Source organism: Oncorhynchus mykiss, chromosome 7, assembly GCF_057628025.1.
Source record: "Oncorhynchus mykiss isolate SJ-2025 chromosome 7, ASM5762802v1, whole genome shotgun sequence".
Classification (NCBI taxonomy): Eukaryota; Metazoa; Chordata; class Actinopteri; order Salmoniformes; family Salmonidae; genus Oncorhynchus; species Oncorhynchus mykiss.
Window position 1 is genome coordinate 81,948,997 of NC_143028.1, and position 13,143 is coordinate 81,962,139.

At 42.8% G+C, this 13,143-nt stretch overlaps 2 protein-coding genes across 4 annotated transcripts in view; one reads left to right on the top strand and one right to left on the bottom strand.

Annotated features, from left to right (window-relative positions):
• The window catches only part of cenpp (centromere protein P), a 189,893-nt gene that overhangs the window by 8,657 nt on the left and 168,093 nt on the right, over window positions 1-13,143 (bottom strand). The gene's annotated exons all lie outside the window — the stretch shown is intronic.
• Window positions 1-13,143, top strand: part of ecm2 (extracellular matrix protein 2, female organ and adipocyte specific) — a 37,617-nt gene that overhangs the window by 5,864 nt on the left and 18,610 nt on the right. Inside the window, exons 2-3 of one of the 2 annotated variants that reach the window (XM_090242087.1) lie at window positions 2,101-2,658; window positions 9,931-10,119. In XM_090242087.1, coding sequence (XP_090098213.1) covers window positions 2,115-2,658; window positions 9,931-10,119 — 733 coding nt within the window. In that variant the 5' untranslated portion in view covers window positions 2,101-2,114. The remainder of the gene's footprint in view (window positions 1-2,100; window positions 2,659-9,930; window positions 10,120-13,143) is intronic. The other variant, XM_090242088.1, reaches the window with a different exon arrangement.

Sequence of the window (13,143 nt, forward strand, 5' to 3'; positions counted from 1 at the left end):
ATCCGTAATAAACCCCAGGAAGAGTAGCTGCTGCCTTGGCAGGAACTAATGGGGATCCATAATAAACCCCAGGAAGAGTAGCTGCTGCCTTGGTAGGAACTAAAGAGTAGCTGCTGCCTTGGCAGGAACTAATGGGGATCCATAATAAACCCCAGGAAGAGTAGCTGCTGCCTTGGCAGGAACTAATGTGGATCCATAATAAACCTCAGGAAGAGTAGCTGCTGCCTTGGCAGGAACTAATGGGGATCCGTAATAAACCCCAGGAAGAGTAGCTGCTGCCTTAGCAGGAACTAATGGGGATCCATAATAAACCACAGGAAGAGTAGCTGCTGCCTTGGCAGGAACTAATGGGGATCCGTAATAAACCCCAGGAAGAGTAGCTGCTGCCTTGGCAGGAACTAATGGGGATCCATAATAAACCCCAGGAAGAGTAGCTGCTGCCTTGGCAGGAACTAATGGGGATCCATAATAAACCCCAGTAAGAGTAGCTGCTGCATTGGCAGGAACTAATGGGGATCCGTAATAAACCCCAGGAAGAGTAGCTGCTGCCTTGGTAGGAACTAATAGGGATCCATAATAAACCCCAGGAAGAGTAGCTGCTGCCTTGGCAGGAACTAATGGGGATCCATAATAAACCCCAGGAAGAGTAGCTGCTGCCTAGGCAGGAACTAATGGGGATCCATAATAAACCCCAGGAAGAGTAGTTGCTGCCTTGGCAGGAACTAACGGGGATCCATAATTAACCCCAGGAAGAGTAGCTGCTGCCTTGGCAGGAACTAACAGGGATCCATAATAAACCCCAGGAAGAGTAGTTGCTGCCTTGTAAAAATACAAATAGTGCACCCTAAGGGCCCTGGTCAAAAGTAGTGCACTAGTACAGACATTCTCTCTCTCTCTCTCTCTCTCTCTCTCTCTCTCTCTCGCTCTCTCTCTCTCGCTCTCTCGCTCTCTCTCTCTGGATAAGAGTGACTGGCTGCCTGAGGCTCGGTACAGACATGCTCTGTCTCTCTGTTGGGATATGAGTGAAGACATCCTTCAGCATGTTCACACACTTCCTGCTACACCCACATACACACACCACCAATCTGCAGGATGGTCCTAGACCTAGAAGAAGGTTGAGGAAAGAGTTGAGATCTGTGTACAATATAAACTAGTTTCCTACCTGTAGTCTGGAGGAAATAAAGACCAATCCTAAACAAGTCTGATTCTCCTCTGCCTAAAGACCAATCCTAAACATCCTTATTCTCCTCTGTCTAAAGACCAATCCTAAACATCCTTATTCTCCTCTGCCTAGACCAATCCTAAACATCCTTATTCTCCTCTGTCTAAAGACCAATCCTAAACATCCTTATTCTCCTCTGCCTAGACCAATCCTAAACATCCTTATTCTCCTCTGCCTTAAAGACCAATCCTAAACAGCCTTATTCTCCTCTGCCTAAAGACCAATCCTTAACAAGTCTGATTCTACTCTGCCTTACAGCTGTTTTCTAGGTGACAGGATTGGATGTAGATCCTGTATTAACAGCTGTTGTCTAGGTGACAGGATTGGATGTAGATCCTGTATTAACAGCTGTTGTCTAGGTGACAGGATTGGATGTAGATCCTGTATTAACAGCTGTTGTCTAGGTGACAGGATTGGATGTAGATCCTGTATTAACAGCTGTTGTCTGGGTGAACATGCCATCGTCTTTGTCAATCAACACACTTAACATTATTCAGTCTAAATCCTAAATGCGATGCATCACATATTTAAAAGGGGTCTCTTCACAAAGCTCTGAAAGGTGAGCATTACAGAATTACAGCCCTGGTGACAGAGAGAGGTTTGTGCCTGGCCTAATCTGTCTACTGTCTGACTCGGACCATAGACCAGAGGCTTGTTATTATTACGTTAGAGCATGTAGAAACTACATATTATGGCCGTATCCTACATAGCACCCTATTCCCAATATAGTGCACTACTTTTGACCCTGCTACATGTTACATAGAGACCCAGGTCGAGAAGTAGTGTACTATATAGGGTGCCATTTTGGACGTAGTGTCTCGCAGCTCTCTATATCAAGGGCTTTACCAGCATATGTCTTGTTCCGCTGTAACACACAGACTCCTGTTCTGCTATGGAGCGCTGGGTTCTCCTCTCTCTGTCTCTCCTGGTCTACCTGTATCTGGAGGTGGCTGGAGCTGGGGCCCAGGACCAGAGAGGGCTGGCTGGCCAGGGCAACGGGAGGAGGAGAGGGCCAGGGGGCGCAGAACACAACCAGCTCCAGGGAGTAGGACTAGGACGGGGAAAGAGGAGGAAGGCAGGAGGGCCCGGGAAAGGGAGAGCCAGGGGGAACAGGGACAATCAGAGATCAAAAGCCCCCCTGGGTCTGACGAGGCTGGGGAGTCTTCCACCCAACGCAGGAGGAGACAGAGGGACGAGGCTGGGGAGTCTTCCACCCAACGCAGGAGGAGACGGAGGGACGAGGCTGGGGAGTCTTCCACACAACGCAGGAGGAGACAGAGGGACGAGGCTGGGGAGTCTTCCACACAACGCAGGAGGAGACGGAGGGACGAGGCTGGGGAGTCTTCCACACAACGCAGGAGGAGACGGAGGGTCTATTTTCATTGAGTCGTACAGGAGTGTTGACGAGATGAAGTCTAACTACAATGTAATCCCAGGTTAGTCCACCACCACGCCTCTCTCTGTCTCTCAATCCCTCTCTCTCTCCCTCCATTTCTGCCCCCCCCCCTCTCTGCTGTACCAGATATTTGCTGATGCTCACAGTCCTTTTATTTTCTATATAATCAAACAATGAATTAAGCAGTTTGATTAGGGTTGGTGTATGTGTACAGTTACTGAACTGAATCAGGCAGCAGATGTCTTCAACAAAAGGGAATACTGTACTGTACTGGCTTAGTAGGGTTCCCCCACGTTCTTCTCAGGAAGTAGGAAGCTCCCTCATCCATTTCTATGCAGATGATACAGTCTTATACTCAGCTGGCCATTCCTCTGATTTTATGTTAAACGCTCGACAACAAAGCTTTCCTAGTGTTCAACAAGCTTTCTCTGCCCTTAACCTTGTTCTGAACAGCTCCAAAACTAAGGTCATGTGGTTTGGTCAGAAGAATGCCCCTCTCCCCACAGGTGTGATTACTACCTCTGAGGGTTTAGAGCTTGAGGTAGTCACCTCATACAAGTACTTGGGAGTATGGCTAGACGGTGCACTGTCCTTCTCTCAGCACCTATCAAAGCTGCAGGGTAAAGTTAAATCAAGACTTGGTTTTCTCTATCGTAATCGCTCCTCTTTCACCCCAGCTGCCAAACGTACCTTTTTTGCACTATTGGTTAGAGCCTGTAAGTAAGCATTTCACTGTAAGGTCGACCTACACCTGTTGTATTCAGCGCACGTGACAAATAAACCCCGATTCAGATGACCATCCTACCCATGCTAGATTACGGAGACATCATTTATAGATCAGCAGGTAAGGGTGCTCTCGACCGGCTAGATGTTCTTTACCATTCAGCCATCAGATTTTCCACCAATGCTCCTTATAGGACACATCACTGCACTCTATACTCCTCTGTAAACTGGTCATCTCTGTTCACCCGTCGCAAGACCCACTGGTTGATGCTTATTTATAAAACCCTCTTAGGCCTCACTCCCCCTATCTGAGATATCTACTGCAGCCCTCATCCTCCACATACAAAATATTTTCCTCCTGATGACTTTACCTCAGTATGGTCTGTTAGTCAGTATGGTCTGTTAGTCAGTATGGTCTAATAGTCAGTATGGTCTGTTAGTCAGTATGGTCTGTTAGTCAGTATGGTCTGTTAGTCAGTATGGTCTGTCGGTCAGTATGGTCTGTTAGTCAGTATGGTCTGTTAGTCAGTATGGTCTGTTAGTCAGTATGGTCTGTTAGTCAGTATGGTCTGTTAGTCAGTATGGTCTGTTAGTCAGTATGGTCTACTGGTCAGTATGGTCTGTTAGTCAGTATGGTCTACTGGTCAGTATGGTCTGTTAGTCAGTATGGTCTGTTAGTCAGTATGGTCTGTTAGTCAGTATGGTCTGTCGGTTAGTATGGTCTAATAGTCAGTATGGTCTGTTAGTCAGTATGGTCTGTTAGTCAGTATGGTCTATTGGTCAGTATGGTCTACTCCTCAGTATGGTCTATTAGTCAGTATGGTCTGTTAGTCAGTATGGTCTATTGGTCAGTATGGTCTACTCCTCAGTATGGTCTATTAGTCAGTATGGTCTGTTAGTCAGTATGGTCTGTTAGTCAGTGTGGTCTATTAGTCAGTGTGGTCTATTAGTCAGTGTGGTCTATTAGTCAGTATGGTCTATTAGTCAGTATGGTCTATTAGTCAGTATGGTCTATTAGTCAGTATGGTCTGTTAGTCAGTATGGTCTGTTAGTCAGTATGGTCTAAAAGTCAGTATGGTCTAAAAGTCAGTATGGTCTATTAGTCAGTATGGCCTGTCGGTCAGTATGGTCTGTTAGTCAGTATGGTCTAAAAGTCAGTATGGTCTATTAGTCAGTATGGTCTATTGGTCAGTATGGTCTACTCCTCAGTATGGTCTATTAGTCAGTATGGTCTATTAGTCAGTATGGTCTGTTAGTCAGTATGGTCTATTGGTCAGTAGGGTCTACTAGTCCGTATGGTCGGTATGGTCTGTTAGTCAGTATGGTCTGTTAGTCAGTATGGTCTACTGGTCAGTATGGTCTGTTAGTCAGTATGGTCTACTGGTCAGTATGGTCTGTTAGTCAGTATGGTCTGTTAGTCAGTATGGTCTGTTAGTCAGTATGGTCTGTTAGTCAGTATGGTCTGTCGGTTAGTATGGTCTAATAGTCAGTATGGTCTGTTAGTCAGTATGGTCTGTTAGTCAGTATGGTCTATTGGTCAGTATGGTCTACTCCTCAGTATGGTCTATTAGTCAGTATGGTCTGTTAGTCAGTATGGTCTATTGGTCAGTATGGTCTACTCCTCAGTATGGTCTATTAGTCAGTATGGTCTGTTAGTCAGTATGGTCTGTTAGTCAGTGTGGTCTATTAGTCAGTGTGGTCTATTAGTCAGTGTGGTCTATTAGTCAGTATGGTCTATTAGTCAGTATGGTCTATTAGTCAGTATGGTCTATTAGTCAGTATGGTCTGTTAGTCAGTATGGTCTGTTAGTCAGTATGGTCTAAAAGTCAGTATGGTCTAAAAGTCAGTATGGTCTATTAGTCAGTATGGCCTGTCGGTCAGTATGGTCTGTTAGTCAGTATGGTCTAAAAGTCAGTATGGTCTATTAGTCAGTATGGTCTATTGGTCAGTATGGTCTACTCCTCAGTATGGTCTATTAGTCAGTATGGTCTATTAGTCAGTATGGTCTGTTAGTCAGTATGGTCTATTGGTCAGTAGGGTCTACTAGTCCGTATGGTCGGTATGGTCTGTTGGTCCTCATGTCTCTCATGACCAGGTTGGCTAGAGTGGTATGTTGTTACATCACAGCAGGGCTAGGCCACAGTTTCACTGACCACACGGAAACACTGACTTACAGCGCTGAGTGTTGCTATCATGACCGTATCGGTCTGTATGGTCAGATAACACAGACATTTTTAACTTTCGCTGCAGGGTGTCTGAAGGACTGCAATTCTCCCTTTTGAACTCAGGCCATACAAAGCGACAGCCCAACTCACCCAAACTTCGACTGACACTGTTGCAGCTAGCTAATATTTAACTGCAGCTTTGCGTGACAATATGTTTCAGATTATACAGCATGATTGCAACTTTGCATTGTTTAACTGCGGTAACGCTCTGTATTATGTTGCTGTGGTAACGCTCTGTATCACGTTGCTGTGGTAACGCTCTGTATCACGTTGCTGTGGTAATGCTCTGTATCACGTTGCTATGGTAACGCTCTGTATCACGCTGCTGTGGTAACGCTCTGTATCACGTTGCTGTGGTAACGCTCTGTATCACGCTGCTGTGGTAACGCTCTGTATCACGTTGCTGTGGTAACGCTCTGTATCACGTTGCTGTGGTAACGCTCTGTATCACGTTGCTGTGGTAATGCTCTGTATCACGTTGCTGTGGTAACGCTCTGTATCACGTTGCTGTGGTAACGCTCTGTATCACGTTGCTGTGGTAACGCTCTGTATCACGTTGCTGTGGTAACGCTCTGTATCACGTTGCTGCGGTAATTCAACAATGATTCCAAGGCGTCTAGTTTTATTCAAAACTACTTTACACACAAGTCACCCCTAGTTACATCCAAATTCATTGTGGCTCTAACAGTCAAGGTGTGGTCCACACAACTACCAAAGGTAATATGGTGTGTGTGGGAGTAATCCTACATGTGGTCAAAGCTATTACCTGTAACATGTTAAACATCCCAAGCTGGAGCTGTGCAGTTATCCTGGGGCACGACCATACCTGGAGTCCTGAGATGGTAGTGTATTTACAGAAAGTCAGCTTGGAACAAAATCCTAGAATAATCTAGTAACACATTCAGTAGGTAGCCCAGGGGATAAGGAGTTGGAGCTGTAGCCCAGAGGATAAGGAGTTGGAGCTGTAGCCCAGAGGATAAGGAGTTGGAGCTGTAGCCCAGCAGATAAGGAGTTGGAGCTGTAGCCCAGAGGATAAGGAGTTGGAGCTGTAGCCCAGCGGATAAGGAGTTGGAGCTGTAGCCCAGAGGATAAGGAGTTGGAGCTGTAGCCCAGAGGATAAGGAGGTGGAGCTGTAGCCCAGAGGATAAGGAGTTGGAGCTGTAGCCCAGAGGATAAGGAGTTGGAGCTATAGCCCAGAGGATAAGGAGGTGGAGCTGTAGCCCAGAGGATAAGGAGTTGGAGCTGTAGCCCAGAGGATAAGGAGTTGGAGCTGTAGCCCAGAGGATAAGGAGTTGGAGCTGTAGCCCAGAGGATAAGGAGTTGGAGCTGTAGCCCAGAGGATAAGGAGTTGGAGCTGTAGCCCAGAGGATAAGGAGTTGGAGCTGTAGCCCAGCCCAGCCCAGAGGATAAGGAGTTGGAGCTGTAGCCCAGCCCAGCCCAGAGGATAAGGAGTTGGAGCTGTAGCCCAGAGGAGAAGGAGTTGGAGCTGTAGCCCAGAGGATAAGGAGTTGGAGCTGTAGCCCAGAGGATAAGGAGTTGGAGCTGTAGCCCAGAGGATAAGGAGTTGGAGCTGTAGCCCAGATGATAAGGAGTTGGAGCTGTAGCCCAGAGGATAAGGAGTTGGAGCTGTAGCCCAGAGGATAAGGAGTTGGAGCTATAGCCCAGAGGATAAGGAGTTGGAGCTGTAGCCCAGAGGATAAGGAGTTGGAGCTGTAGCCCAGCCCAGCCCAGAGGATAAGGAGTTGGAGCTGTAGCCCAGCGGATAAGGAGTTGGAGCTGTAGCCCAGAGGATAAGGAGTTGGAGCTGTAGCCCAGAGGATAAGGAGTTGGAGCTGTAGCCCAGCCCAGCCCAGAGGATAAGGAGTTGGAGCTGTAGCCCAGAGGATAAGGAGTTGGAGCTGTAGCCCAGAGGATAAGGAGTTGGAGCTGTAGCCCAGAGGATAAGGAGTTGGAGCTGTAGCCCAGAGGATAAGGAGTTGGAGCTATAGCCCAGAGGATAAGGAGTTGGAGCTGTAGCCCAGAGGATAAGGAGTTGGAGCTGTAGCCCAGCGGATAAGGAGCTGTTACTATAGATCATAAACTAGATTTAGCCGTGCGCCACATTTTTCTTAAAGTGGAGGGTCAAAGTGCCAGAACATAATGAGAAATAACTTGTGGACTGCAAATGGAAGCTCAAACTGATTTAACATTCGACTAAAACAGAATTATTTCAAACATTGCTTACATTTGTATACAATCACATACAGTGCCCTTCACAAAGTATTCATACCCCTTGACATAATCCACATTTTGTTGATGTTACAAACTTTAAAATGGATTAAATAGATTTTTTTCCACCCATTTTACACACAAAACCCCAAAATGACAAACTGAAAACATTTTTATAAATGTTTGATAATTTACTGAAAATGAAATATAGAACATTTACACAAATATTTACACCTGAGTCAATACATGTTAGAATCACCTTTGGCAGCGATGACAGCTGGGAGACTTTCTGGTATCTAAGACCTTTGCACACCTGGATTGTGACACATTAGCCCATTATTATTTTTTAAAATTCTTCAAGCTCTGTAAAGTTGGTTGTTGATCATTGCTAGACATAGATTTTCAAGCCGATTTAAGTCAAAACTATAGCTAGGCCACTCGGGAACATTAAAACGTCACCTTGGTAAGCAACTCCAAGGTACAGTGTATTTAGACCCCTTGAATTTTTCAACATTTTGTTACGTTACAGCCTTATTCTAAAATGGATTAAAATAGTTTTTTCCCCTCATTAATCTACACACAATACCCCACATTGACAAAACCAAAACAGGTTTTTAGAAAATTTTGCAAATGTATTACAAATAAATAACTTAAATATCACATTTACATAAATATTCAGACTCTTTACTCAGTACTTCGTTGAAGCATCTTTGGCAGTGATTACAGCCTTGAGTCTTCTTGGGTGTGATGCTACAAGCTTGCCACACCTGTATTTGGGGAGTTTCTCCCATTCTTCTCTGCAGATCCTCTCAAGCTCTGTCAGGTTGGATGGGGAGCGTCGCTGGACAGCTATTTTCAAGTCTCTCCAGGGATGTTTGATCGGGTTCAAGTCCGGGCTCTGTCTGGGCCACTCAAGGACATTCAGAGACTTGTCCCGAAGCCACTCCTGAGTTGTCTTTGCTGTGTGGATAAGGTTGTTGTACTGTTGGAAGTTGAACCTTCACCCTAGTCTGAGCGCTCTGGAGCAGGTTTTCATCAAGGATCTCTCTGTACTTTGCTCCGTTCATCTTTCCCTCGATCCTGACTAGTCTCCCAGTCGCTGCCGCTGAAAAACATCCCCACAGCATGATGCTGCCACCACCATGCTTCACCGTAGGGATGGTGCCAGGTGAGACACTTGGCATTCAGGCCAAAGAGTTCAATCTTGGTTTTATCAGACCAGAGAATATTGTTTCTCATGGCCTTTAGGTGCCTTTTGGCAAACTCAATGTTGACATTGTGAACAGAGTGCATAGGCATAAGCTACAGACAACAAACAATTGGATTTTTTAGATGAAAATTTGAATTCACAGAGATATCGTAATGAGATCCTGAGGCCGATTATCGTGCCATTCATCCGCCGCCATCACCTCACGTTTCAGCATGATAATGCACGGCCCCATGTCGCAAGGATCTGGTCACAATTCCTGGAAGCTGAAAATGTCCCGGTTCTTCCATGGCCTGCATACTCACCAGACATGACACCCATTGAGCATGTTTGGGATGCTCTGGATTGACGTGTATGACAGCGCGTTAGGGCAGTTAGGGCCAATATCCAGCAACTTCTCACAGCCATTGAAGAGGACTGGGACACCATTCCACAAGCCACAATCAACATCCTGATCAACTCTATGTGAAGGAGATGTGTTGTGCTGCATGAGACAAATGGTGGTCTCACCAGATACTGACTGGTTCTGATCCACACCCCTACCTTTTTGTTAAAGGTATCTGTCACCAACAGATGCATATGTGTATTCCCAGTTATGTGAAATCCATAGATTAGGGCCTAATGACTTTATTTAAATTGTCTGATTTCCTCATATGAACTGTAACTCAGTAAAATCGTTGAAATTGTCTCATGTTGCATTTATATTTTTGTTCAGTATATATTTCGTTTTTCGCTTCGGAAATAATAAAAATCACCTAGAGGCCGCCAGTTGAGAAACCCTGTTGGACTGTATAACAGTACAGGTCCATTCCTTTTCCTAACTCCTTGACCAGGTAAGGCTACAACGAGGAAAAACTCCAGGCACAATCATTTGATATCTGATCGCAGAATGTACGTTTGTCCCTATGATATCAACCCCTCTGCCTTGCCCCCCCCCCCCCCCGTCCAGGTAAAAGGGGCCAGTGTGTGTACCAGGGCATCACCATGTTTGAGAAAGCTGTCTGGTCCCCCAAGCAGTGTGTTACCTGTCTGTGTAGTGGAGGGGAGGTGGTCTGTGACGAGATCCTTTGTCCCCAGCTACGATGTCACTACCCCTACACTCCCACTGGGGAGTGCTGTCCTGTCTGCATGGATACAGGTAGGTGTTGTTGTTTATATTGTTATTGTGGTGTTAGGTAGGTGTTGTTGTTTATATTGCTATTGTGGTGTTAGGTAGGTGTTGTTGTTTATATTGTTATTGTGGTGTTAGAGAGGTGTTGTTGTTTATTGTCATCGTGGTGTTAGGTAGGTGTTGTTGTTTATATTGTTATTGTGGTGTTAAGTAGGTGTTGTTTATTGTTATTGTGGTGTTAGGTAGGTGTTGTTTATATTGTTATTGTGGTGTTAGGTAGGTGTTGTTGTTTATATTGTCATTGTGGTGTTAGGTAGGTGTTGTTGTTTATATTGTCATTGTGGTGTTAGGTAGGTGTTGTTGTTTATATTGTCATTGTGGTGTTAGGTAGGTGTTGTTGTTTATATTGTTATTGTGGTGTTAGGTAGGTGTTGTTGTTTATATTGTTATTGTGGTGTTAAGTAGGTGTTGTTTATATTGTTATTGTGGTGTTAGGTAGGTGTTGTTGTTTATATTGTCATTGTGGTGTTAGGTAGGTGTTGTTGTTTATATTGTCATTGTGGTGTTAGGTAGGTGTTGTTGTTTATATTGTCATTGTGGTGTTAGGTAGGTGTTGTTGTTTATATTGTTATTGTGGTGTTAGGTAGGTGTTGTTGTTTATATTGTTATTGTGGTGTTAGGTAGGTGTTGTTGTTTATATTGTTATTGTGGTGTTAGGTAGGTGTTGTTGTTTATATTGTCATTGTGGTGTTAGGTAGGTGTTGTTGTTTATATTGTCATTGTGGTGTTAGGTAGGTGTTGTTGTTTATATTGTCATTGTGGTGTTAGGTAGGTGTTGTTGTTTATATTGTCATTGAGGTGTTAGGTAGGTGTTGTTTATATTGTTATTGTGGTGTTAGGTAGGTGTTGTTGTTTATATTGTTATTGTGGTGTTAGGTAGGTGTTGTTGTTTATATTGTCATTGTGGTGTTAGGTAGGTGTTGTTGTTTATATTGTTATTGTGGTGTTAGGTAGGTGTTGTTGTTTATATTGTTATTGTGGTGTTAGGTAGGTGTTGTTGTTTATATTGTTATTGTGGTGTTTCACTGGCCATTTTAACTAATCTTAACTATCGTAGTACTAATCTTAACTACCGTAGTACTAATCTTTATATTGTCATTGTGGTGTTAGGTAGGTGTTGTTGTTTATATTGTCATTGAGGTGTTAGGTAGGTGTTGTTGTTTATATTGTTATTGTGGTATTAGGTAGGTGTTGTTGTTTATATTGTTATTGTGGTGTTAGGTAGGTGTTGTTGTTTATATTGTTATTGTGGTGTTAGGTAGGTGTTGTTGTTTATATTGTCATTGTGGTGTTAGGTAGGTGTTGTTGTTTATATTGTTATTGTGGTGTTAGGTAGGTGTTGTTGTTTATATTGTTATTGTGGTGTTAGGTAGGTGTTGTTGTTTATATTGTTATTGTGGTGTTAGGTAGGTGTTGTTGTTTATATTGTTATTGTGGTGTTAGGTAGGTGTTGTTGTTTATATTGTTATTGTGGTGTTAGGTAGGTGTTGTTGTTTATATTGTTATTGTGGTGTTTCACTGGCCATTTTAACTAATCTTAACTATCATAGTACTAATCTTAACTACCGTAGTACTATCTTAACCGATCTTAACTACTGTAGTACTAATCTTAACTATCGTAGTACTATCTTAACCGATCTTAACTACTGTAGTACTAATCTTAACTACCGTAGTACTATCTTAACCGATCTTAACTACTGTAGTACTAATATTAACTATCGTAGTACTAATCTTAACTACCGTAGTACTATCTTAAACGATCTTAACTACTGTAGCACTAATCTTAACTATCATAGTACTAATCTTAACTACCGTAGTACTATCTTAACCGATCTTAACTACTGTAGTACTAATCTTAACTATCGTAGTACTAATCTTAACTACCATAGTACTATCTTAACCGATCTTAACTACTGTAGTACTAATCTTAACTACTGTAGTACTAATCTTAACTATCTTAACTACCGTAGTACTAATCTTAACTATCTTAACTACCGTAGTACTGATTTTAACTATCGTAGTACTATCTTAACTACCGTAGTACTAATCTTAACTACCGTAGTACCAATCTTAACTACCATAGTACTAATCTTAACTATCGTAGTACTATCTTAACTACCGTAGTACTAATCTTAACTAACGTAGTACTATCTTAACCAATCGTAACTACCGTAGTGCTATCTTAACCGATCTTAACTACCGTAGTACTAATCTTAACTATCGTAGTACTAATCTTAACTATCGTAGTACTAATCTTAACTGATCTTAACTACCGTAGTACTAATCTTAACTACCGTAGTACTAATCTTAACTACCGTAGTACTAATCTTAACTACCGTAGTACTAATCTTAACCAATCTTAACTACCGTAGTACTATCTTAACTATCGTAGTACTAATTTTAACTATCTTAACTATCGTAGTACTAATCTTAACTACCGTAGTACTAATCTTAACTACCGTAGTACTAATCTTAACCGATCTTAACTACCGTAGTACTATCTTAACTATCGTAGTACTAATTTTAACTATCTTAACTATCGTAGTACTAATCTTAACTATCGTAGTATTAATCTTAACTACCGTAGTACTATCTTAACCAATCTTAACTACCATAGTACTAATCTTAACTATCGTAGTACTATCTTAACCGATCTTAACTACCGTAGTACCAATCTTAACTATCGTAGTACTATCTTAACTATCGTAGTACTAATCTTAACTGATCTTAACTACCGTAGTACCAATCTTAACTATCGTAGTACTAATTTTAACTATCTTAACTATCGTAGTACTAATTTTAACTAACTATCGTAGTACTATCTTAACTATCGTAGTACTAATCTTAACTATCATAGTACTAATCTTAACTATCGTAGTACTATCGTAGTACTAATCTTAACTATCGTAGTACTATCGTAGTACTAATCTTAACTATCGTAGTACTAATCTTAACTATCGTAGTATTAATCTTAACTACCGTAGTACTATC